This window comes from Phalangium opilio, unplaced genomic scaffold, assembly GCF_054372755.1.
Source record: "Phalangium opilio isolate 3A_F unplaced genomic scaffold, DU_Popi_V2 ptg000217l_1, whole genome shotgun sequence".
NCBI lineage: Eukaryota > Metazoa > Arthropoda > Arachnida > Opiliones > Phalangiidae > Phalangium > Phalangium opilio.
The window spans coordinates 6671897-6696522 of record NW_028324218.1 but is presented as its reverse complement, the minus strand read 5'-3'; the positions used below and the strand labels follow the sequence as shown (position 1 = coordinate 6696522).

Here is a 24626-nt window from a genome sequence, read left to right as displayed (position 1 = left end):
CCCTCGGGGTCGGTTGGTGGGCAAACGCGGTACAAGACTTCGTTTTGCAACGTAAAAAACTTAGAGACGTCGGTTTGGGTACCGGTTTCCTTTCCCTTGGCGAGTGCTTCAAATATTGGTATAAGGGAGGGATCGAGTTTTTGTTCCCATGCGATTGTTGACCATTCCTCGAAAGAATCCAGTTCCAACGAGCAGACTTGGGGATATTCTTGGTTGGCCTCGCCCTCAAGACTTTCGACTAAGGTGCACAGTAGTGTTTGATCAGTCGCACTTGGAGGGACAGCGGCACGTGATAGTGCGTCTGGCACGGCGTTTAAGTTTCCGGCCCTATGTTCTATTGAAAATGGCATAAATTCTTGAAGACGGAGGACCCATCTGGCCAGGCGGCCTGTAAGCGAGGGTTTCGAAAAGAGCCAAGTTAAGGCAGCATGGTCCGTCACGACATTGAATGTCTGGCCTTCGATATATTCGCGCCATTTTTCTAAGGCCCAAATTACTGCCAAGAGCTCGAGTTCAGTGGCACTGTACTGTCGTTCAGGTTGACTAAGGGTGCAGCTTGCGAAAGAGATAACTATCTCCTTATTGTCTATATGCTGAACCAAAACTGCTCCTAATCCAACTTGACTAGCGTCTGTGCGAATCGTGAAGGGATACTCAAAGTTAGGGTAACCAAGTATGGGTGCTGAGACAAGTTTATTTTTTAAGCTCTCAAATGACGTCTGACATGCGTCACTCCAAACCCAAGGTACTCCCTTCCTCCGGAGGCAGTTTAACGGCTCAGAAATTTCTGAGAAGCCATGAATAAATCGACGATACCAACCCGCCAGTCCAAGAAACCGGGCTAGATCCTTCTCGTTACGCGGTACGGGATATTCAGTTACGGCTCGCACCTTCTCAGGGTCCATTCGAACCCCGTTTTTTGACACGATATGGCCGAGAAAGTGTAACTCTTCTTGCGCGAATTTACTCTTCTCCGGGTTGACAGTAAGTCCAGCGGCACGTAACCTCTCAAGGACCTGGCGAACGTCGCTCGCGTGAGTTTCAGCGTTACTCGAAAATATGATTAAGTCATCGAAGAAATTGTTTGCAATCTTCTTGAGACTGGGACCGAGAGTAGTGCCTAGTACGAGCTTAATGCATCGCTCAAAGGTTGCTGGTGCGTTGGTAAGGCCAAAGGGCATGACCTTGAATTGGAAGAGGCCCTCTGAGCAAACAAATGCCGTTTTGCATTTTGAATCTTCGGCAAGTGGGATCTGCCAAAACCCGCTTTTCATGTCTAGCGTCGTAAAAATCTTCGCTCCTTGGAGCGCGTCGAGAATCTGGTTAACAGTTGGCATCGGAAATGCATCCTTTCTCGTTTTTCTATTAACCCCTCGAATATCAACGCATAATCGGAAATTCTTTGGGTCAACCGGCGTTGGGGCAGCTTGAGGAACACCAGTAACGCATGCTTCTGGGAGAGCTACCGGTTTTGGCGTTTTCTTGGGAACGAGAATGATTGGCGAACTCCAGTCTGAGTTAGAAGGTTCGATGACACCAGCGTCCAGCATCTCTTGGATTTTTGTGGCGATGACACGAGCGCGAACTGGAGAGACTCGATATGGGAATGAGCGGTGTGGTAGCTCATTGCCCGTATCAATACTGTGCTCTATGAGATGAGTACGACCTGGGACATCCGTGACCACGTCGGGAAAGTCGGCCAGGACGGCCGCAATGTTTGAGACAAGTGACGCGTTAGCGGACGTAGGACGTTGAATAGGTTCAGTCGCGTTGGCGCGCGATTGTTCTGGGGCTGGACCCGAGGACGCATTCGCGTGTGGCAATGATATATCACTGAGTGGGTGAGGCGCGAATGATTTCCAGCTGGAGGGTTGAGTTTCACCTGGCGCAACTATACCGAATTGGCCGGTGTGAGGAGATAGCGTGACGCGATGTTGGCGTAAGAAATCTGAACCTAGAATTACCGAGGCACTCATTTTGGGAATTACTATAAAATTATGTACAAAAATATGATTATCTATATACACGGGAATTTTTACACGTAATGCAGTTTGTGTGTCCGTTATACTAGAGTCTGCGAGTTTTAAGGATCCGTGGTAAGGTTCACTAGGATAGTTCTCACTGGCGAGGGCTTCCCAAACGGTGGAGAGAATTAACGACACGCGTAAAGCGCCGGTATCCAACAGCGCCGTGCCACTCCACGAAGTTCCGAGTTTAATCGAGATAAAGGAGTCCGCTCCAGGTAATAAAGGAATAGTACCACTTACCACTGATGACGTTGAAGGGCTGTCTCGCTGGAAACATGGGAGGACGACTTGGCCCTCTATTGTCGGCTCCCGGTGGCGTTTCCCGACGATGTTGTAGTAGGGGTGTTGGAAGTGGAGGAACGCTGGAGATGTCTTTGCTTCCTCTTTTCACAGTCGTCGATCAAGTGACCAAAACGTTGGCAATATTTGCATTTGGGCCGTAATTTTTTGGCTGGAGCGACCTCTCCGCCTGAAGAAGGTTGGTAGGCTGGTGTGGGAGAAGTCGATGGCACCTTACGTGGTTCGATAACTGAAGGCGAAACCCTTGGAGAATGGTCCATTCTTTGCAAATATTGCTTTTGTGCTGATAACAGGGTTTCAACACGAGTACCCTCTACAACAATGTCCTCGATGGTTAAGTTATTAACATTAGGAAGCACCATTTTTTCCTTCAAAATAGGGTTCAATGCCGCAACGATTTTCTTGACTACCTTGGCATCAGCCACTGTAGGGTCTATTTTACGACATAAGCCAGCGATGGCTAACGCGAATTCTCGTGTGGGTTCACGTTCGCGCTGTTCGCGCATTTTCAGTTGACGGCGGAGATCGTCTTCTCGCGTGGCACCACCGAACATTCGTCTAAAACGCGCACAAAAATCTGGCCAGTCTTTAATTTGTGAGCGACACAACTGGAACCAGTCACAAGCTGGGCCACGCAAACGAAAGCTGATTTGTTGAAGAAGATGGGGTGCTGAAATAAATCCCGAGTCTATACAGCCCTGCGCGCGATCCAGAAATTCACGGGCGGATATTGAATTGTCATTACTAAAGAGCGGAAGTAAGTCCGGTTTTGAAAGTAGCAGCGTGTTGTCGGAAGGCAACCGTGGACTCGAAAAACCTGTTGCCTGATTCGGCGGTGGCAGGCCCAAGTTCGATGGTGTCGAATTTTCGGAAGGGGGACCAACGATGGAGCTGTGACTCGTACCCCCGTCGGAAGGCGGAGGAACCGCGTCCGGCCGCGGGACTTCCGGGACGCCGGAAAAGGAGTCGATAGGACCCAGGCGGCGGGTAAGAGCGGAGAGTAAGACGTTCCACCTACGTTCGTCGGCTTCGCGAAGACGGGCTCGTTCCTCCCTCTCTTCCAGGCGTAGACGTTCGCGTTCGTCACGATCGGCCTGGCGTTGGCGGTCACGTTCAGCGCGGTCCTCCTGACGAAGCCGTTCGCGTTCATCACGGTCCTCGCGCTCGAGACGATCCCGCGAGGCCAAGTCCGCGCGAAGGAGGGCAACAACCTCCTGAAAACCCTCGGAAGCGGTCATGGAAGACGCGTCCTCATAATCGTCGGCCATGATGGGGGAAGAAGCACGAAAGACCGAAGGAACACACGGCGGCGAAGAAGAAGCCACGGAACGCGAAACGGCGGACGGCGGCGAAGAAGAATTCACGGGAAGCGAAGCGGCGGCCGGAACACGAGGGACCGGCAAGGAAGTATCCCGTGCGAGCGTACGGCGAAGCAAACGATCCTCCCGGGCTTGGGACTGAAGGTTACGGAGAGCGGGGTTCGAAAACATACGAACAAAACCACGTTCGGGCGCCAATTATAACGTAGACCCAGATAGCATTGATTAAACTACGTTATATTGAATTAACTGCGATGAAATAGACAGTTAAAACTTAGAGAATTGAATAACTCTAGAAGATTTTATTCCTGGGTTAGTTTAGGCTTAAGAGGTCCGCTCTTAAGAGTAAGAAATAAACAACCCGTTCACTTCAGTAGCAAGCAAAAAAGTGTCTCTTTATTGTTAACATCCAAATACAATCTTTTGGGGGGCCTCTTCGTGGAAAAGTACCACGAAGGGAAGGTATCTAAAAACAGGTCCGGTGCACGTGTGTCAATAAGAATGGGCTTGGTGAGTGAAAGGGTTTGAAATACATGTATCTAAGAGGGAAGGCTAGAGATACATGTATCAAGCTTGAAACGCCCGTTACACATTGAATAATACCTAGGTATGGACTATTCCTACTGAAAAAGTGGTATAACTGAGCTCGCTGATTCTTTACTCTCGCAAACTGGGGAAACTCAATTAACAAATAGAAAAATTATTGTCTAAATATTAATCCACGTTAATGATTGAGAAAAACTAGTAAATTAAATTATTAAATCAGCAAAAAAAAATTAAATATACTAGCTCTTAAGCACAAGTATATTATTAGTTTACCCACAAGGAACTGAATCTTGACCACGGCGAGAAAAAATATACATTCTTAAAAATAATGAAATTACACCTTTGGTAATACGGAAACATCCAACTATTTTATATCCAAAATTTGTGCCCACTATGGGCGTATCATTTATCTTTCCAACATTATTACGAGGTGGTCTTTACGGGCTTAACTTGGAATATCTTAGACAGTACAATCCAAGATTTGAACGATTCTAGCCGTCTTAGCAAATCTTAAAAATTGATGAAAAGGTAGTAAGAGATAATTAAAAATAAGAGGTCGAAATTTTTAAGTTCCACTATAAAGGTCGTAGTATGTCAAAGGTTACCAGATAAACTAGTAGTTTCCTAAGACGTATTAGTACGATCTTTGAGGTCGATCAATGTCAAACGTTTCCCAACCCTTTGCTCTGACGTCACAACTGACATAATTTGCAAATTAAAAGTCACCGTCTACAACACAAATTCATAAGAAATCCCATTGAACATGTTAACTAATTTGATTACATAATTAATAATTAAAACAAAACTGACTAATTTAAACACAGGCCAATAATCTGTCCAAACAATTCTAAATCAGGTACGCAATTAGGACTTAAATTCTATCAGGATCCATTGTTAGGATACTCATTAATAACCCCTATCAAACTAAAGGATTATAAACTCCAATGAGCCTTGCGCGTACAAAGCTAGCGAGCTTAGTGTCCTTTTGACCTCAGAGTTGTTTGTGAGTTTGGGAAAATGGGACGTTCAATGACTTTTCGCAACTAGATCAACCTCCTCGATTTTTGCGCCAATACCTTTAATTTACGACAGATGCACAATTTCCGTTGAACGCCACCATTCGCTAGCGTTAAAAGCAAGTACAGTAGAGACTAAGCTTCGTTCCACTTATTTCTAATAGGAAATCCAATAGAACATTAACTATGGAATATTCATATTGAAATGGTGGTATGAACCGAGTCTACTGACTCCATACTCTCGCGAACTGGGAACTCAATTTACTAACGGAAAAATTACAATTAATTGCAGAGATATTAATCCACGTTAATGAATGAGAAAAATTAGTAAATTTAATTATTAAAATCAGCAAAAAAATTAAATAAATTCTATGGTACACTAGCTCTTAAGTACGCGTATATTACCAGTTTTTCAACACCGAAAACAACTGAATCTTGACCACGTCATAAGAAATGCCCAACCTTAAATTATGAAATCAAACTTATGGTGATAAGGAAACATCCGAATATTTGTAACCCAAAATTTGTGCCCACAAATGGGCGCATCCTTTATCTTTCCAACATTATTGTGAGGTGGTCTTTATGGGCTAAACTTGGAATGTCTTTGACAGTACAATGCAAGATTTCAACGATTCTAGCCCCGGTAAAAGTTACGAGAGTTAAATTAAAGAAATCTAAAAATTTAACAAATCTTAAAAATTGTCGAAGTAGTATGAGATTATAATTAGGTCGAAATTTTTAAGTTCCACTATAAAGGTCGTAGCATTTCAAAGGTCAAAGTTTACCAGATAAACTAGTAATTTTTAAGACGAATTAGTACGATCTTTGAGGTCGATCAATGTCAAACGTCACAACTGACATAATTTGCAAATAAAAAGTCACCGTCTACAACACAAATTCATAAGAAATCTCATTAAACATGGTCACTAATATGATAACATAATTATTAATTAATAGAAAACTATGACTAATTAAAACACAGGCCTATATTCTGTCCAAACAATTCTAATTCAGGATGACAATTAGGATTTAAAGTCAATCAGGATCCATTGTTAGGGTACTGATTAATAACCCCTATCTGGCTAAAGGATAATAAACTCCACTAAGCCTTGCCCATACAAAGCGAGCGAGGTTAGTGTCCTTTTAACCTCAGAGTTGTTTGTGAGTTAGGAAAAATGGGACGTTCAATGACTTTTCGCAACTAGATCAAAATCCTCGATTTTTGCGCCAATACCTTTATTTTACGGCAGACGTACAATTTCCGTTGAACGCCACCATTCGATAGCGTTAAAAGCAATTACAGTAGAGACTAAGCTTCGTTCCACTTATTTCTAATAGGAAATCCAATAGAACATTAACTAGGTATGGAATATTCATATTGAAATGGTGGTATGAACCGAGTCTATCTGACTCCATACTCTGGCGAACTGAAAACTCAATTTACTAACGGAAAAATTACAATTAATTGCAGAGATATTAATCCACGTATTAGCAATAGGGAGACCTTCGGAATCATTAGACTGACGGCATTTCATGTCTTATTTACACATTTTAAATTAAATGGTAGTTGGAATCATATAGTCTTATATTTGTTGTGTTCTTCTAATATAAACTGAGAACCTCTTTCGGCCAACACCATGATCAAGGCATTAGGCGGACCAGATGTTATTGTTGGCAAGACAGACGAATCGATGATTCTCAATCCTTCAATGCCTTTGACACTAAATATAATAACCTGTGTCACTTTTTGTTACAAAGGTCACAAAGATCTGTGATGTTGTAAGAGGGGTCACAAGACTTAAGATGGTTACGTAGCAAACAATCAATCGGGGTAGAAGGCAGGTTGGGAAATTGAAATACAACATAGTTTTCTATTTCTAAGGCAACTTATCTATTATTTCAACTTGTTATTTAATAATAAAAGAAATGATCTTGCGTTGTTGCAGTAGCATCAGGGATAGATTTAATTTTAGAAGTAGGAATGGAGAACGGTTAGTCTTTACTTCAGTCTGACTCATAGCCCACTATAGAGCCCCTCCCTCCAACACGTAACGAGAAGTTTAAATTATCTTATTGGCTGCTCACTTAAACTACGTTTTGGTGACGTTGCTGACGGGAATTCCTTTTTACCTCTGTCGCTATGACCCGCCTCTTCTTTCATACCCCTCCGTCCCTTGGAAGGGGGTCCGGGACTTTGACGCGCGCCCACACTACTCTGTTCTCCATTCCTACTTCTCAAATTAAATCTATCCCTGCTGGTACCAACTATGGTAATGTGAAATAAAGAAATCAAAATTTCTTAAGCATAGAACATGTTTGAACTTTAATCTCAGCCACATCAGGTTTGAAATTAAGGACACAGCACGAAGCATAAGCGTGTCTAACAATTTTACTGGACTCATCATGTCCATGACGTATAATAAAATTAACAATGGGTACTTACCGAAATTGTTGATCCACAACATCATCTATTTCATCACCCATTCTGCAAGTCCCTACTGGGTGATAAGTTGTAATTGCGGCAGTTCTTATCCAACACTCCATAAATGAGTTATCTGTCAATGAGTGTTTAACATGTGGCGGGCACTTTAAGGTCGGCTTATGAATTGAGGCGCCCAAGTCCTTGAAAGGTTTCGTATTAAGAAGTTTCAACATAAGCCTTGCAGCTTAAAAGTGTCAAGAAAAAAATTCCAATTTTAAACGTTTATGATTTTCCAAGTCAGACAAATACCTGATACGAGACACTTTACGTCATCTTTATTGCTCAAATACTTAGGATCTATCAAAGGTGGTTCAGAAGGAAATGGAGATTTAAGAGTTATATGTCCTTCTGACCATGGACGGCTACAATATGGCATCAATACAAAACCCTCCTTGGACTCGTTTTTAGTTTGTGGAAACAAATTTTGAAACGCCTGCAATAATTAATTAATAATCAAACTTAATTAATATTATAAATTGTTGAAATTTAATCGGTTATAATTAACTTACTTCAAAATCATAATTGGCAATTTCACTAAACATCTGATTAACCGAACCCATATTAAATAACATAGCGTACATATCTTTTCTCGTAGAATTTAGATCCGAGATTGTGGTTCTTAAAGTTGCTTCAACTCCGTTCCAAGATAAATATCCTAAAATTAAAAATTCTAATAAATATCTATTTAAATCTTCATATATCGTCTGCTAAAAATAGCTCGCTGGATCCTGGGTCAGTAAGGCATGATCGAGTGAGCTATGGTTAAAGAAAAGGCGATAACGATGTAGCACCATCTCGACACCATACGAAATTGTAAATTTTCAAACTATAAACACGCGAATCTTTTACGTAGTCGTTAACACGTGTCTATTTAGCGAGCAGAGTTACTTCACCGACGTGAAGGTAAGATTTTAGTGTAGTCTGAATGGGCATTTAAACACGCGAACATTGTAGGTAGTAAACCTCCCTACTGTCTTCATCCATAATTAGAAATTTGAAGAAATGAATGTATTTGTAGTTTGTTAAGTTAGATTAGGTTTAGGTATGCAAATTGGGAAAGGTCAGGTTGCCATTTTTTAGCCATGAAAATTAATAACAAAGGGTTAATTAATTACCTTGTCTTTTAACAAAGTAACTAAGTATTTCTTGAACTCTCTTAATTTTGGCCGCGTTGCAGGATACGGGTTTCTCTAGATGAACGTACATTGGTAGCAAGAGATGATCTTGAAGATGTTTGCCTACTTTGGGGTGATGTCTTTGTAATGGAATCTGAATTTCAATACCTGTTAATCACTCAATTTTCAAAATTAAAAAGACATCCCTATTTACCTACATCAAATTCTTCCAGTATGTCTTTAGGTCCAATACCGGATAACATTAACAAATGGGGAGTTCCAACGGAACCAGCACTCAAAATAATTTCTCGTTTGCAACGTACGATATGTCTTGTTTTAGAATTAAGTTTTATAACCTCAACACCATTAGCGGCGCCATTAGTAAACAGTACCTAATTAAAATTATCATTAATCTAAATCCCTAAGCCTTATTATTTAAATCCTGGCTTACCTTGATAACCAACGCATTGACAACTACGTGTAAATTAGGGTATCTTAATGCTGGCCTTAATATTTCTACAGCAGAAGAACTACGTTTTCCATTGTTTATCGCAGCTGTATCATTAGAATTTAAAGTTAAGCCTTGGTTTATAATTGATGCATTAACCTCAAAGACCAGGCGAAATGAAAGAACGGGTTAAATAATGAAAACATTTATCTATCTACAATATTAAAGAAGATACAAGCAAACTTAAAGGAACTTGAGCGTTAAGCCTTATTGTAGAGCAGGTAATGACGTAATGTTGTGTGAGGACCGTGATTGGTCACTTTAGATCCAAAACTTAATTGCTCGTATCTTTTTTAATATTGTAGATAGACACGTGATTCCAATTTGATATATTCATTATTTTACACGATCTTTCGAATAAAACCGAATTATTTTAGCTTGGCTTTTTATAAATGAAGATAACCTTGTCCAGGAGTTGCATAAAAAGCAGCACCCAATTCTCCGGCAGCGTTTAAAAAGGCTTGGGCTAATTCTGATGTATTGGGGTTAAATTCTGTGACATGAATTGGACCGTTTTTACCTCTTTCAACTAGAAAATGTTAATACTACTTTAGAATTAGTTAAGTATGAATATTTTAAAATGCGTTTCAAATAAATTCACCTTGCACGGCACCATTTGCACTATGAAACGTTTCCATTTTTTTAAAGAATGGATAAACCTTATCAAAGGTCCAATTAGTGAGATTCCAATAATTAACATCTTCCGGTGGACTCCATGAGTGCATCATATAATTTATGGTGCCACTGCCGCCTAGGCACATACCACGAGGCCACGAGGACCTCTGTTAAAATATGTTAAAAATGTGAATACAAAACATTGGATATATGGGGGAAAAGGGATAGATTTAATTTTAGAAGTAGGAATGGAGAACAGAGTAATGTGGACGCGCGTCAAAGTCCCGGACCCCTTCCACGGGACGGGGGGGGGTATGAAAGAAGAGGCGGGTCTTAGCGACAGAGGTAAAAATGGAATTACTAAATTATTTTTCGCCGTCCCCGTCAGCAACGTCCTCAAAACGTAGTTTAAATGAGCATAAACCAATAAGATAATTTAAACTTTTCGTTACGTGTTGGAGGGAGGGGCTCTATACTAGGCTATGAGTCGGACTGAAGTAAATACTAACCATCTTCCATTCCTACTTCTAAATTTAAATCTATCCCTGGGGGGAGGGCACAATGATAACGGATCCAACCCTATCATTAAGTCCTCTTTGAGAATACTTCTGAGACTCTGTCATGTAATTCCAATTACAATAAGTTTGTTGCAAGGAAGGAGCCAGAAACGGAATTGTGGACAAAAAAGATTCCTCTTCGCCAGCCTCCAATACCAAAACTTTATAGGAACCATTTTCACTTAAACGTCTTCCAAGAATTGAACCGGCTGACCCTGAACCAACTAGTACAAAGCAAGACTGCTTTAAATACAAATACCAAGTCCTAAAGTACTATTTAAAGTTTTTAACTAACCAATTATGAAGTCGTACTCTTCATCTGGTACTTCCAGAAATTTATTCGTTAACCAAGGATAAATGAAGGCAAGACTGGCGATGAACAATGACAATAGAACTATAAAAACTTGAGTGATAAAATTTAAAAAAAAGATGATAATTTAGAAACTTTAATGTCGTAACAGGTATTTAATTATCACTCTAATTTTATACTTAGTATACAAGAGGTTTCTAATAAGCATGTCGTAAATTAAGTGAAGAGTTTCATAGCACATGGGGTCTAAAATATTAGTTGCGGAGATATGGGCCACCAAAACCTTGATAGGCCCCTAAAACACGGAAATAATAATAACAAATGTGGAGTAAGACATTTAGCTTGACCATCTTGTTTAGACAATTTCAATAGCCTCCAGTCTAAGAAAATAGATGAGCCTTTATCTAGCGTAAGTTTATCCAAATTTAAAGGTATGCCTGACATGTGGAGTAAGACATTTAGCTTGACCATCTTGTTTAGACAATTTCAATAGCCTCCAGTCTAAGAAAATAGATGAGCCTTTATCTAGCGTAAGTTTATCCAAATTTAAAGGTATGCCTTTGCTGGTAATGTAAAGTAGTTCAAAGTGTAATAGCACAAGAGTGGACATTTTGAACAATACCTCTACATAACGATGTTACCTTGGTACTACGAATAAAAGAAACATTAACTTCGAAATCTTGTGCTATTACAATATGAACTACTTTTACATTAACAGCTTAGGCACACTTCTACCTTTAAACATACATACACTTCTGCTTGATAAAGGCTCATTATCGTTCATAGATTGGAGGCTATTGAAATTGTCTCAACAAGATGGGCAAGCTGATATGTCTTACTCCTCATGTTACTCCTTGTTTTCGGGAAACTCAATATTCTGTGTTTTTGACACTTTTCACTCAGTCTGACCCAAAGAACACACCCTCTAATTTATGGTAGACTCATCAGAAACACCCTGTATAATTTCTTTAACATTTTTGCCTAAGGGAAACCCAAAACAAGTTACTAATGGAATGTTTTAGGGATGACCCCTTAATTTTAATTAAGAAACCGAAAGACTATGATTGATAATTTAATTAAGGGGGACATCCCTAAAACATTCTAACCATAAATTGTAATGGTTTATACCATATAGCAAAATCTATCATAGAAATAACATTTTCGACTCAAAATTGCTTTCCCATTGAACCCATCCTACTCTAGTTCGCTCCTATAGAGTAGTGGCACTCAGTGTTAACTAGTGGCAGAGCGTAATACAGTCAAAGGCAGGTAGGTGCCATTACTCTATAAATACCCCTTTTTAAAATACCCAGTATACAAAGCGTTTAATTCATAATTCCGATTAAGTATAATAGAAAAATCTACCTTATCAAAATGAAATAACAGTAATTTCTAAGTAAAATTAACGTTGGTAAATAAACACAATCAAACATCAACAAATATAAATAAAATTTAATTTGACCTACTTTGAGATCTTCCGCTGAGTGTTATCTCCATTTCGTTCAATGAACGTTACCAAAGTGACCGTAAGGAATCAAAATATAAATCAATCAATCAATTACGTAGTACGATCGCATCTTAACAACAACAGGGGTCAGCCTGCTGTTAATATCATCTACACTATAACGGGGACATCGCGAAAGAACATAAGAAAAAGCCAGCAGCTACGGTCCCGGGATGAAAACGTCTCTGTCCCGGCGTTGCTATGGTTACCAACCGACCGACCACAGGTAGAAAAGCCAAGGCGTAAGAGAATAAGATGGGTTTCCATGGAAACTAAGAGTACACGTGCTCTTTAACTCGAGCGCGTGGTTGGCTTCAGCTGTAAGCGTCCAATAACTTAATCCCGCGCTTTCACAAAGTCACGCGTGCTAAAAACGGGCTACTAGGAAGCTCTACTACTGTAGGCTCTCTCTAAGGGATTTGTATGTTATGTTGTATACGTGGATGGTTCTTGAAGACAGCAGGCCTAATATCTGTACGAGTATGTCAACCACAGAACATGTTAATTCCACTGCAAAGACCGAGGCGCTTTTTTTCTTCTTGAAATATTAGTTCAAAGGTGATCCTTGCATTTATGAGGAGTTGATACCAATACCTTGAGTTGATATTGATTGTTATATTTACAATTATGCAGGGTCTTTCTAGAAATTCTGCCATGACAGGGTTGTTTTTGGAAATTTTCAAAGAACATGATAGGGGTCCACAACATTTGGTTACGGAGATATGGGTTCCCAAACATTGATTGGCCCCCCAAAAGGTGATCGTTGTTTTGGGTTAAATTTATGTACCATTTATATAATTGGAGGAAACGTTCCCAAGTTTACGGATTTTTCTTTGACAAAAGTTTATTAAGATGCAACAGTATTTGAGAAACATATTTATTCAATTTGGATAACATGAGATAAAAAAAGGCATATTAAGGAACTAAGTATATATATATATATATATAATTTTAATTAAAAATTACAATGGTTGACTTCAATTTAAAAATTATAAAATATTCACGAAATAACGCAACTTTTAAACATGTCAAACCAACCACTGTCTTCTTTCGTCGCAATAATCTCATGTTCATGTTCTTTTCCTTGTTGTTCAATTATATCGTTCTTACTGACCATAGTAAAACCATTTTGACCCAGTTTCAAATCAGACATATCATGCATTATTTCAAACAATGTCTTCACAAACGGTATAAAATAGCGTAAATTATCTTCAAACGAAAATAAAGTAGAATCTTGTATAGTTATTTTGCGTAGTTCTTCAAAAACGAAAGTTGTATCTTCAGCGTTTTCAAAAATTGGAGATCCATTTTTGTCAATTTCTTTAATTGCAAACAGAAATTCAAGTTCAGATTGTGTAAAAACTGTTGTTGCACATTCGTATTCACGAAATGGTTTAGTTTCGTAAACAATTTCAAAATTGCACTTTGAATGTGGGTTGGGTATCACTACATCAGGTTCGGGGTCAAAATCGTTCATGGTGTTAGCCCATTTGAAGAAATCAACGTATTCCAGACCTAAAACTGGTTCATCAGAGTTTCCAAACTCAAGCAACTGCCATAAGGATATCTTAACTTCGAGTTTTGGCCAATATAAAACTAATTTCATTTTAAGGTAACCTTTACTAGGATCCCGATGTACTTGTCCGGTTTCAGGGTCAAAGGCTTCCAAAATCCCCTCAATACTATGCGAAGAAAGGGTGTATTTGACGTATTCATCATTTGTAATTTTAGGGTAGATACGGTATAAATTTCCAATGTGGTGATTGCAACAATTAACTACATTTGGTGAGGACAAGTAAGTAGTCATATCCAATGTTTTGAACAAATCATTTTCGTTCTCGTATTCGATGCCATAATCAGCTGTTAGTTTTAACAACATATCTTTAGAACCTGGACTGTCGAAGACTTCAGTGTGTAATTGTCTTTGGTAAACGTATAAATTTTTAACAAAATACTTGTCTTGCAATTTCAAATATTTAACTGTGAAGGTGGTCAACTGGGCAAGCCATGCTCCTAACGAATGTCCGGTAAAAAATAGCGTCCAATTGCAGGGCAATTCTTGAATTGCGTCGAAAACCAAGTGCGCAAACGTGCAAGCGGAATTCATTTGTGGTACATACTCATTTTCAAAAACTCCTTGCAAATCCGATCGTATTGAACCAATATTTCTTGGATTGGTACCACGATGTGCTATGATAATTTGGCGATTGTTTTCATTGTAAATGGCAACTCCGAAGTAACCATTTAACAAGGAATTATTGCAGGCTGTAGTTAGAACTTTCCATCCAGTTGGTAATGAAATTCTTTTTTCATACGTTTCATCTGATTCGTTTCTAAGTTTATCCACGTAAGATTCCGAAGATAATTTAACAAATACGTATGGTTTCGGATATTCAGGTACGTTTTTCAATCGGTCAATTTTTGATTCGTGAACAGGGGTATTGCACTTCCTAAGAATGGTTTGAAATTCATCATTGCTTAAATGTAGGTGTTCATCGTAGACCAGTTTTAATTTTTGTGACTGGCTTGGGTTTTCGTTCATGGTGGATTGCACTTGCTCTAAAATAATTTGAATTTAATTATTAAACTTTATTGTAATTATAATAGCATAAGTTTATGAGATATGTTCCATCATAAGTTTGTTAATCTCGGGTTAGCTTGTCATGAAGTAAGTGAGGTATAGGTCATATATTCGAGGTAAAGCGAGGGAGGCATGGTGAGGCACTATCAAAGGCTTAGTAACAGAATAAATAGGAAGATGGACTGCAAAACCGAGTGTAGTCCATTCTCACGTCGTTCTCCCTCAACCTAGCTCTCAACAGGGATAGATTTAATTTTATAAGTAGGAATGGAGAACAGAGTAATATAGGCGCGAGTCAAAGTCCCGGACTCCCTTCCCCGGGACGGGGGGATGAAAGAAGAAGAGGCGGGTCACAGCGACAGAGGTAAAAAGGAATTACGTATTTTTCGCCGTCCCCGTCAGCAACGTCATCAAAACGTAGTTTAAGTGAGCAGCCAATAAGATAATTTAAACTTTTCGTTACGTGTTGGAGGGAGGGGCTCTATACTGGGTTGGCTATGAGTTGGACTGAAGTAAGTACGAACCGTTCTCCATTCCTACATCTAAAATTAAATCTATCCCTGCTCTCAGTAAGTCTCGAGCATTACGAATTATAGGTAGGGTCAAACTTATGAAACATATCTTATAAACTTTTAATAGAAATTTCAAACTTACCCATATGTTAAATAGTATATTTTAAAAATAAACACTAATATTTTGTTTATTTTCTTAAATAACACCGAAACAACTGCATACCTTTCTTACATAACCTACTACGACGCGTTAATAAATTGCGCAGTTAATTACGATAAGCACAACAACCTTTCTACTGTTCCGTAGGCTTTGGATTATACCGTACGTTTACCAGATTGATTGTTAATTTGTAGTATTTCAAATATTTTATTTATCTCGCCTGATAGATAAATAAGTGAACTTTGAGGTTTTTATAAGAGAAAAATGCGTATATAGTAATAGTTCGAAAACTTTATCAATTAAATGCCTTGAAGGATAAAGATAACGTCATTTGATGTGTGTTTATCAACAAGGGTAAATGTAAATGTACTTAAGGTTGCGAATTTTGAAAACGAGAGTTGATAAAAAGTTAGTAATGAGTGTATGAAATTATACCAAAAAACACTTTGGGGTTTCAAAAAGCGTGATTTTTGACTCAAAAAATTGATTTCCCATAGAACCTTTTTGTAATACCAGGGATGGATTTTATTTTCGAAGTAGGAATGGAGAACGGTTAGTATTTACTTCAGTCCGACTCCTAGCCCAGTATAGAGCTCCTCCCTCCAACACGTAACGAAAAGTTTAAATTATCTTATTGGTTCACTTAAATTACGTTTTGATGACGCTGCTGGCGGGGACGGCGAAAACCCCGTAATACCTTTTTACCTCTGTCGCTATGACCCGCCTCTTCTTCAATACCCCCCCCCATCCCGTGGAAGGGGGTTCGGGACTTTGACGCGCACCCAAATTACGCCGTTCTCCATTCCTACTTCTAAAATTAAATCTACCCCTGGTAATACCCAGTATAATATTGACTTCTCGCTGCCTCTTTCTTTGTATAAAATAAGGGTTCTTACTGCCCTTAGCATTTGAAGTACCATAAATGATGATTGCCAATCCAATATTTAAACAAAACTGAATGCCTTACTCTCCAGTATAATCTCCTGACTGCACGGTGGTGGCAACATCAAAATTTAAAACAAAAATAATTTAAATGAATAAAACCATTATCCAATAAAAATAGAACTGATATAATTCGAACAAAACTATGCAACCTTATTGCATCAGTTGATAAGCAGAATTTAAATCATTTTCATCAGAGCAATCAAGCAATTATCATATAGATAAACAAAAAAAAAAACAGATTTCAGTTTAAAATTACACATGCATTAAATTCTCACCCCCAAAAAATATTTTATAATTGGTTAAAATTATTTCTAAAACAAAGCCATACAAAAGGTGGATAACGGAATGCAATGGCCTTACGACAACGACAACGGACTATAATACACGGTATTTATAAAAAGAACCGAAGCCAAATAAGTTCAAAAAATCAATTATAATAAACTGTTCGCAATCGCGTCAAGTCGTTCGAAAGACCCTTTAAAGGATTACATCGAAAACTTTACGACGAAAAAAATATTTTGGGCTAATCCGATTTCTGAAAGTTAAAACGGTAAATTATTAGTAGGAACATTACGAGGAGCACCTTTTTTGACACCACTAGCCATTGATATATTGTTAAAGTGTGGCTTTTGCAACTTGTATCCCAATACAGCGGAGGAGTATTTGAAAGGATGGATCAAAGAAGTTTGGGTATTGATTTGCAAAATTTGCCTGATCCTGGAAACCGATATGATTTTCAAGAACTTCTCGGTCTGGGAACCTATGCTAAAGTTTACGCTGCCTATGATCATGCAACCGGTAAGGTATTTTACTCTATTGTCGAATTGTTCTAGTGCAATTTTTCTTTAAATTGTGTTAAGAATTGCATAATATATCAGAATTTCAAAGGTGGGGTAGCTTGGCCTCACAGCAAGAGGGTCTAATAGTCCAGGGTTAGATCCCGGACTGTGGCACCGTTTTCTTGTAAATTGTGAACAGAATTGCACAATACAGGGCAGAATTGGCCTCTCAGCAAGAGGGTCTAATAGTCCAGGGCTAGATCCCGGATTGTGGCACCGTTTTCTTGTAAATTGTGAACAGAATTGAACTACATGGGCAGAATTGGCCTCTCAGCAAGAGGGTCTAATAGTCCAGGATTAGATCCTGGACTGTGGCACAGGGTCAAGAACCAGGGAACAAACCCTTTTGCAATTTCTCTCTTTACTTGTTAAAGGAGTTTGCCTCCTTGGTCTTACCAGTTTTCTTAGCTCCATCAAAACTGAGGTTAACAGCAATAGTTAGTTTTGGGCGGTGTTGGTAGGTTGTGGCATAGGGGCTAACCACGACCTCTTTATGCATTGTAAAGGGACCTTAGTAGAAAAAAAGCTTAGATTATAATTATTATTATTATAACCAGCAATTGCAATAACTTGGCTTATTGTCGTTGTAACAAATGGAACGATATGGTGTAAATAATTAACTTTGAGGTTTAGTATAAGAAAAGGTCGTCAGAATTATGATTCGAGACGGATAGTAAGTTTGAGCTCAAGTCCGGCGCATAGAAATTAACGTTGGAGATATGGGGAACAATAATTCCAATTAGCTGTATGTATTCCTGGAATTACCAATAAAATATGGTGTTCTCAACTGAGCAGTTTACACCATATGATCTCAGTTTCAAGGGATCAGACACTGACCCAAATTCCACTCTGAAGTATGACCATAAAGGTTTTTGCCAAATTATCAAACAGATACACTCCACAATACTTCAGATTTTTGCATATAGGCAATCATCAATTATCTTTTGATCCCCAAGTTAGAACCATTTCTGTTATTATACTTGTCTTCAGAACGCAGGGTAGCCATTAAGGTAATTGAACCAGTGGCGGAACACGTCCTCGAAATCGAATCCGAATTTCGGACATTAGAAATAGTTCATGAACATACGAACTTTGTCGAATATTATGGACCGTATTTACGATGCGCTAGTGGTGACCACGAAGATCAAATGTGGTTTGTCATGGAAGTAAGTTCTGTCATAATTTGTATCAACAGATTAACGACAAGGGTATGTTTAAAACTTTAGCTACTGCCAATGGGAAACATGGGAGATTTGCTTCGTTGGCTGCGAGAAAATCATCTCTACCTCAACGACAAAATTATTGCGATAATCACCAAAGACCTTGTTGACGTAATAAAAAGAGTGTCATCCTTCTTCTATAATAGCCTTCTGATACATTTAATAGTTATACTAAAAACACGAATTAAATTCTCAAACAGGCCTTGGAGTTTCTTAGAGAGAAGGAAATAATTCACAGAGACTTGAGGGCAGCTAACCTAGTCTGTGGCTCAGATGGTAAAATACGCGTCATTGACTTTGGTAAGTTCAAGGTTCAATAAATGTAAAATAAGTTACTAATGATGAAATATGTAACAGGTACCGCGGTGGTAAAGGCGAAACAGAAGCAAATATTAACGGTTGGAACCCCATATTGGATGGCACCAGAGGTACCCTTCTTTGACGCCTATTTCAATATAGACCTGTCCATTAATTCCAGTTAGGGCTCCGTCTGGCGTTATAACCTAAGACGGTGGCCCTGGTCCTGTGTATTGGTTTCTTGCATATTTAATTTCTTTTTTCAAATGAAAAATTTGAAACAGGTCATTGCTTGTGAACAAACAAACTCAAGCTACGATGGCAGTTGTGACGTATGGTCACTTGGAATAACAGTCATCGAGTTAGCCGACAATGTCCCACCATTAAGTTACTTGTCCCCTGCGCAAGCCATGTTACAAATAGTTCGCAATCCACCACCAAATGTTGGTATCAACTCTCAGTGTATTCGAAGCAAGGAGTTGATTGACTTCGTTAGCGAGTAAGTCGTTGTTGACCTTAAGTCTTCTCAGACGTTACAACATTAGACTCAGTTCAAGTTAGCTGGTCCTGTGAATTGAACTTTGATGAGTTGATTCATTCGAACGAAAAAATGTTCGGTGATCGAATTTTGAATCAGAATGTTGTTTAGTCTGAAACGTTCTTTAAGTCTAAAATACACGTAAATTGCGTATTTAACGATAAAACGATTCTTCTTCTTTCATAGATGCTTGGTTGTGGATCCTGAATTCAGACCATTCATTGGAGAGTTGAAGGAACATCCATTCCTGATACAATTAACTGAGAATGAGTCTGACGTAAGTATATCATAAGTTATGAAACAATGGCCATTAAACACATGATCCTATTTTGATAAAGAATGATTATTAATCTATTAACCAATTAAACTTTGTGTTAAAACAGACTCGAGAAGAGATGCTGGACCTAATCAGCAAATGGACAAACAAGACACCAAAAAATCCTACCAGTGCCACATACAAAAACGGATTCCTAAAATGGAGACCGGGTATACCTCATGAAAAGGTTTTAACAGATGATATTACAAGCCTTAGCGACATATCCTCAGTAAGAATGTCTTCACAGTATTTCCAGTTTAAACATTAAAACATTGCACAAATATTTACAGGAAAATATTGCTGATTTGCTTCAAGATAGATTCATTAAGAACACATGCTACACATATTCCGGTGATGTGCTTGTTGCTCTTAATCCTGAAAATGATTTAGGAATTTTTGGTGACGATGTAAGTTGTCGTTTTTACGTTTAAACGTTTTTGAATTTGGGACAGAATCTTATACGCAATTATAAAATAGGTTTGCAACATTTACAAAGAGAAGGCTTTATGCGATAACGATCCACATATTTTTGCTGTTGCTGACCGATTATACCAGCAATTATTGCACCATAAAAGGAGCCAAGTAATAATTAGCATTTGTGGATTAAATAAGTAATATTTATCATAATAAAAAAAATATTGATATTGAATTAGTTTGTGATTCTAAGTGGTATGAGTGGTTCGGGAAAAACTTTCTCAGCCAGACAATTACTTAAACAACTAGCCTTCCTTGGCCAGGTACAATAGATTCGAAACTCTCCTAAGGCTCAATATTAACATTAAATTAATTTCTTATTGCGTTAATTAGTGCCCAGTTGAAGGGATTAACCAGAAAATTGTGGAACTCTGTTGCATTTTAGACACCATGGGTAATGCTAAAATATCTGTAAATCCGGATGCAAGTCAAATGGTTAAGAGCGTTGAAGTGACCTTCAGTCAAACTGGAAAACTGTCCGGAGGTCAGTGCAAAATTGGTTTATATACTTTTTGACCAGCAGCGCTTGGTTTGATGCAGAAAAACCTGCTTAAAGGGTATATAACGCGCATAGTAATTCAACATATTAATTCGAAATATTTTGGTTAACTTGACTCGAACTAAACAAATTAGTTTCGTTAATTTAGTACAAATAGCAACATCTCGTTAACATACCTAAAATTATACGTAATTAAAATTAATTTTGCAGCGATTGTTTCGGCCAATCTTCTAAACACCATTCACTTAACACACCCTGGCAGGTAATAAGCTAAATAAAATTATAAACTACTAAAAAAAAATTCTAATGCAATTTTTGATCAACAGCGATTCGAATTTCCATGTCTTGTACCAAGTCTACTTCGGTTTAAAATCTGAGGAAAAACTTGGCGAATTTCATTTGGAAAAAGACAGTTTCACCTTGTTACCCGATTTGGAAAGTCAGAAAGAAAATGACCAAGTGATGAATTACACTAAATTTAAATCAGCATTGGAAGCATTGGCATTCAATGAAGAAGTATTTGAAAAATAAATATTAAATAGCCTTAATTTGAAGATTGAAAATTAACTCTAGATATTTCATAGGAAATTAATGGATTATTCACTGTTATATCCTGCATTCTATTGCTTGGTAACTTAACCTTTGATGAAGAAAGCGACGCTGAAATTTTATCGCAAGGTGAACTAAAACCTCCTACACAATCCTGACTAAATTAAAACTAATTTAAATAATTATTAATAAAAAAAATTAGTGGCGCAACTTCTTGGAGTTCAAGATACAGATTTGAAAGAGGAATTTCCCAATGAAGACTCTAAGAACAGCAACTTGGGTATTCTGTACCGTACCTTAATGGACTGGGTTGTTACAATGATCAACAGACAACTTGCATTTACACGTTTAGTATAGTAAGACGTCTAAGAACCTAAACCAGTGAGCACGTATAAGAAGGAGAGTCAAAGACGGAAAGGGGAAGGTAACTAAAACGGCACAGCCCGATATCTCTCTCACGCGCACCTACATCGGCGCACATCCGAGCCAGACGTCAAGTGGTCCGGTTTTGAAAGGGGGGAACTGACGATTAATTTGGTCTCTTCAATCCTCCTTCTCATACGTGTTCTCTGCCTAAACAAAAAGTTGAAAGTGAAGCAAACCTAAGAACACAATAATTTAAAATTACAGTGGGTCTGAGCTCTCTGCAACCATCATCGACCAACCAGGCTTTGAAGAAACTTCCAGCAATCCATTATTTCAAATTTGCGTCAATACGCTAAATGACAGCATTCAAAATGCTCTCCAGAAATATATTTTCTTGAATGAATTGGTAAGGTCCGTATATTAAATTAAAACAAACGACAATTAATGAATATAAAATATAATTTTTTATGTATTGAAAACCAGGCAGATTACGAATCGGAAAATGTTGAAATTCCATTCAAACATGCACCATCAATTGATCACACTAATTTGGTGCAAAGTTTAGTGAACAGCGAAAATGGTATCATGACCGCCATTTTGGACGCATCTATTAAAGAAACTACCGGAGATTCCAATTGGAGTGGTATTGAAATTGTTTTAAATGCCAAGTCTCATTTAAATTTATCATTAGTATCTTTTATGAATTGTAAAGGGACCCACCGGTTACCAAGCCACAGACTTAGTGTATAAGCTTATATTATTATTATAAATCTTAGATTTCTAAAAATGCCTATTACTTAGTACTTAAAAATACAATAATTTTAGGTCTAACATTTTTAGGATTGGCTCCTCAAAACCAAATCCTCAAAATTTCACCCTATCGGAAGTTTATGTTAGTTTCCTGTGACATAAACCCTACCTCATTAAATTCGATTTAAAAAATACATTTTAAACGAGACTTGCTCTTTAAACGAAATATTCTTGGCAAAATTATTAAATGCCTTCATTTTAGATGACTTGCAAACATTTCAAAGCAACGACCACATACAAATTGAGAAGACAGATGACGATAAGGTTAATGCAACGATAAACCATATTTTTGGAAAGGTGAAAATCATTTCATGATTGCAACTCGTGAAACTTCGATAGTAAAATTGAATTAATCATTTTTCAGGTGACTTATTGCTTAAATGATGTAATCTCGAAGAATTTGTTCAAGGAAACTAATATACTGGCACTTCTAATGGATTCCAGTATTCCAGTCATTAGAAACATCTTCACTAAAGGTTGATAGGCATTTTATTTAAATTAAAGAATAATATTATAATTAAATTAAATTTTCAGCACCACCAAGTCCTCTCAAAAGCAACTTGAAAAAAACTACTGCATTGGTACGAAAAATTACAATTTTTCATTTTAGAAGAAAACCCATAACGAACATTCAAATACTAACAAATATTTGAAACACGAAGAAATTGTTCGAAAGCATAGATCTTTAAATATAAAGAAATATTTTCAATGTAGGCCTAGTAAACAAATATAGCTTACAAACATCTTAAAGGGAGAATAATAAATATAATACGATCTTCTGGAAATCAAACTACCTTTACACTCCATTTAAATTGAAGGAATTGTGCAAAGGTTCAGGTATTGACGAAGGCAAATGGATATTTAGAAAAACAACCCTGGAAGATTTCTTCGTAACAAAACAGGCACGAAAACAGTAAACAAAATTCATTCTGAAATCGCACTTAAAGCCGGGCATGAACATTGAAAATTTAACGCAGCTGATAACATACACAAACGATTCACAAATTAAATTAATACTAAAGGTGTCTTCATACAGGGTCAGGAGGAATTTGAATCCCCAAACTCGACCACATCGGAATTGCAACGAACCTTATCGAAAATACTCAATTTGGATTTGCCTGATCGACCCCACGTTGTACTATGTATCAAACCGCAATCAGCAACTGAACCCTTCGATAAATCATTGGTTGCTGCTCAACTGACTGAAATGAATTTGCCCGAAATTGCCTATATCAGAAAAGTTGGATACGCTTGCCGTTTATTCTTCGGAGATTTCTTGACACGGTAAGTTGTGAACACAGATTTCCAAACTACACTTTCGTGAAACGGACTCTCCCTTTTTAAAGATACAAACATCTTGCCTTTGATTTTGATGAAAATGTGGATTTAACACTTGACAACTGTCGACTATTGTTGCTACGATTGAAAATGCACGGATGGGCAACTGGTGTCAATAAGGTCTGGTAAAACACGTCAGAAAACCACGTTTCACTTTTTGTCAACAATTATTGCTGTAAATGCAGGTTTTCTTGAAATTCTACGGTGAAGAATACCTATCGATGCTTTACGAGACGCATGTGAAGAAAATAATCAAGATACAAGCGCTATGCAGACGCTTCTTGGTACTTGCAAGAAGGAAACGAGCCGAAAGAAACGAATAGTGCAATCGTGAAGACAAAGAAGTACGGAAACGAATCTTAGACAAAATCCACTCGGACCTAAAATTTCTCGAAGTACAACATCATAACTACAACAGGCCTTTCTAACTTATTCCTATTTCTACAATAGTTTTTAGTGTTTCGTACTGATAATAATTCCTGTAAATAGATTAATAAAATTTACTTATGATGTTTAAATTTAAAATAAATAATTTTGATTCAGTTTACCAGTTACGTGTGATGTATTTGTAGAGTCATGTACGATTCATCGTCTTAATAAAGTGGTTTGGTTCAGACGTGCCATATTTGGGGATTGAATTTTTTTCTTAACATTTTCACAAATCATTGTAGAAGAAGGATGACACTCTGTATCGTCTTAGGCCTAATACTTCAGTTATGTAAGCACATGATTCTTTCCAGGCGAGGGAGCCCTTTTTGTTTGCTCTCCCGCTCATCAAACTTCAGATGGGTATCACATCGCACCGTGCTAGGGTGAATTCTATAACGGTTTGGTGGTACTAAATCCTCAGCAATCAACCTGGCACAAACTTTGATTGTCTTGA

General features: G+C 38.0%; 3 protein-coding genes across 3 annotated transcripts; 1 reads left to right on the top strand and 2 right to left on the bottom strand.

Moving 5' to 3' along the window:
• Positions 1 to 5919: 5919 nt before the first annotated feature.
• On the bottom strand, positions 5920 to 11770 carry LOC149615966 (glucose dehydrogenase [FAD, quinone]-like). The gene is made up of 11 exons (XM_089856526.1): positions 10781 to 11770; positions 10507 to 10709; positions 9915 to 10095; positions 9717 to 9842; positions 9257 to 9360; positions 9024 to 9197; positions 8806 to 8959; positions 8200 to 8345; positions 7940 to 8123; positions 7652 to 7874; positions 5920 to 6929 (listed from the first exon to the last, which is right to left on the bottom strand). The coding sequence occupies exons 2-11, from the start codon at positions 10549 to 10551 to the stop codon at positions 6782 to 6784; spliced, it is 1485 nt and encodes a 494-aa protein (XP_089712652.1). The 5' UTR covers positions 10552 to 10709; positions 10781 to 11770; the 3' UTR covers positions 5920 to 6781.
• Positions 11771 to 13162: 1392 nt separating this feature from the next.
• LOC149615965 (uncharacterized) lies at positions 13163 to 17184 on the bottom strand. Its single transcript, XM_089856082.1, has 2 exons — positions 15535 to 17184; positions 13163 to 14858 (listed from the first exon to the last, which is right to left on the bottom strand). Exons 1-2 carry the CDS (start codon positions 15536 to 15538, stop codon positions 13300 to 13302), a joined length of 1563 nt encoding a protein of 520 aa, XP_089712208.1. The 5' UTR covers positions 15539 to 17184; the 3' UTR covers positions 13163 to 13299.
• Positions 16095 to 24136, top strand: LOC149615964 (neither inactivation nor afterpotential protein C-like). Its single transcript, XM_089856114.1, has 25 exons — positions 16095 to 16104; positions 17119 to 17295; positions 18327 to 18502; positions 18563 to 18667; positions 18757 to 18856; positions 18914 to 18984; positions 19138 to 19352; positions 19578 to 19668; positions 19775 to 19936; positions 19998 to 20114; positions 20185 to 20289; positions 20361 to 20444; positions 20515 to 20665; positions 20891 to 20942; positions 21007 to 21196; positions 21265 to 21358; positions 21432 to 21585; positions 21860 to 22001; positions 22079 to 22238; positions 22608 to 22702; positions 22770 to 22881; positions 22940 to 22986; positions 23442 to 23689; positions 23752 to 23863; positions 23929 to 24136. Exons 1-25 carry the CDS (start codon positions 16095 to 16097, stop codon positions 24064 to 24066), a joined length of 3108 nt encoding a protein of 1035 aa, XP_089712240.1. The 3' UTR covers positions 24067 to 24136.
• The last annotated feature ends 490 nt before the right edge of the window (positions 24137 to 24626 follow it).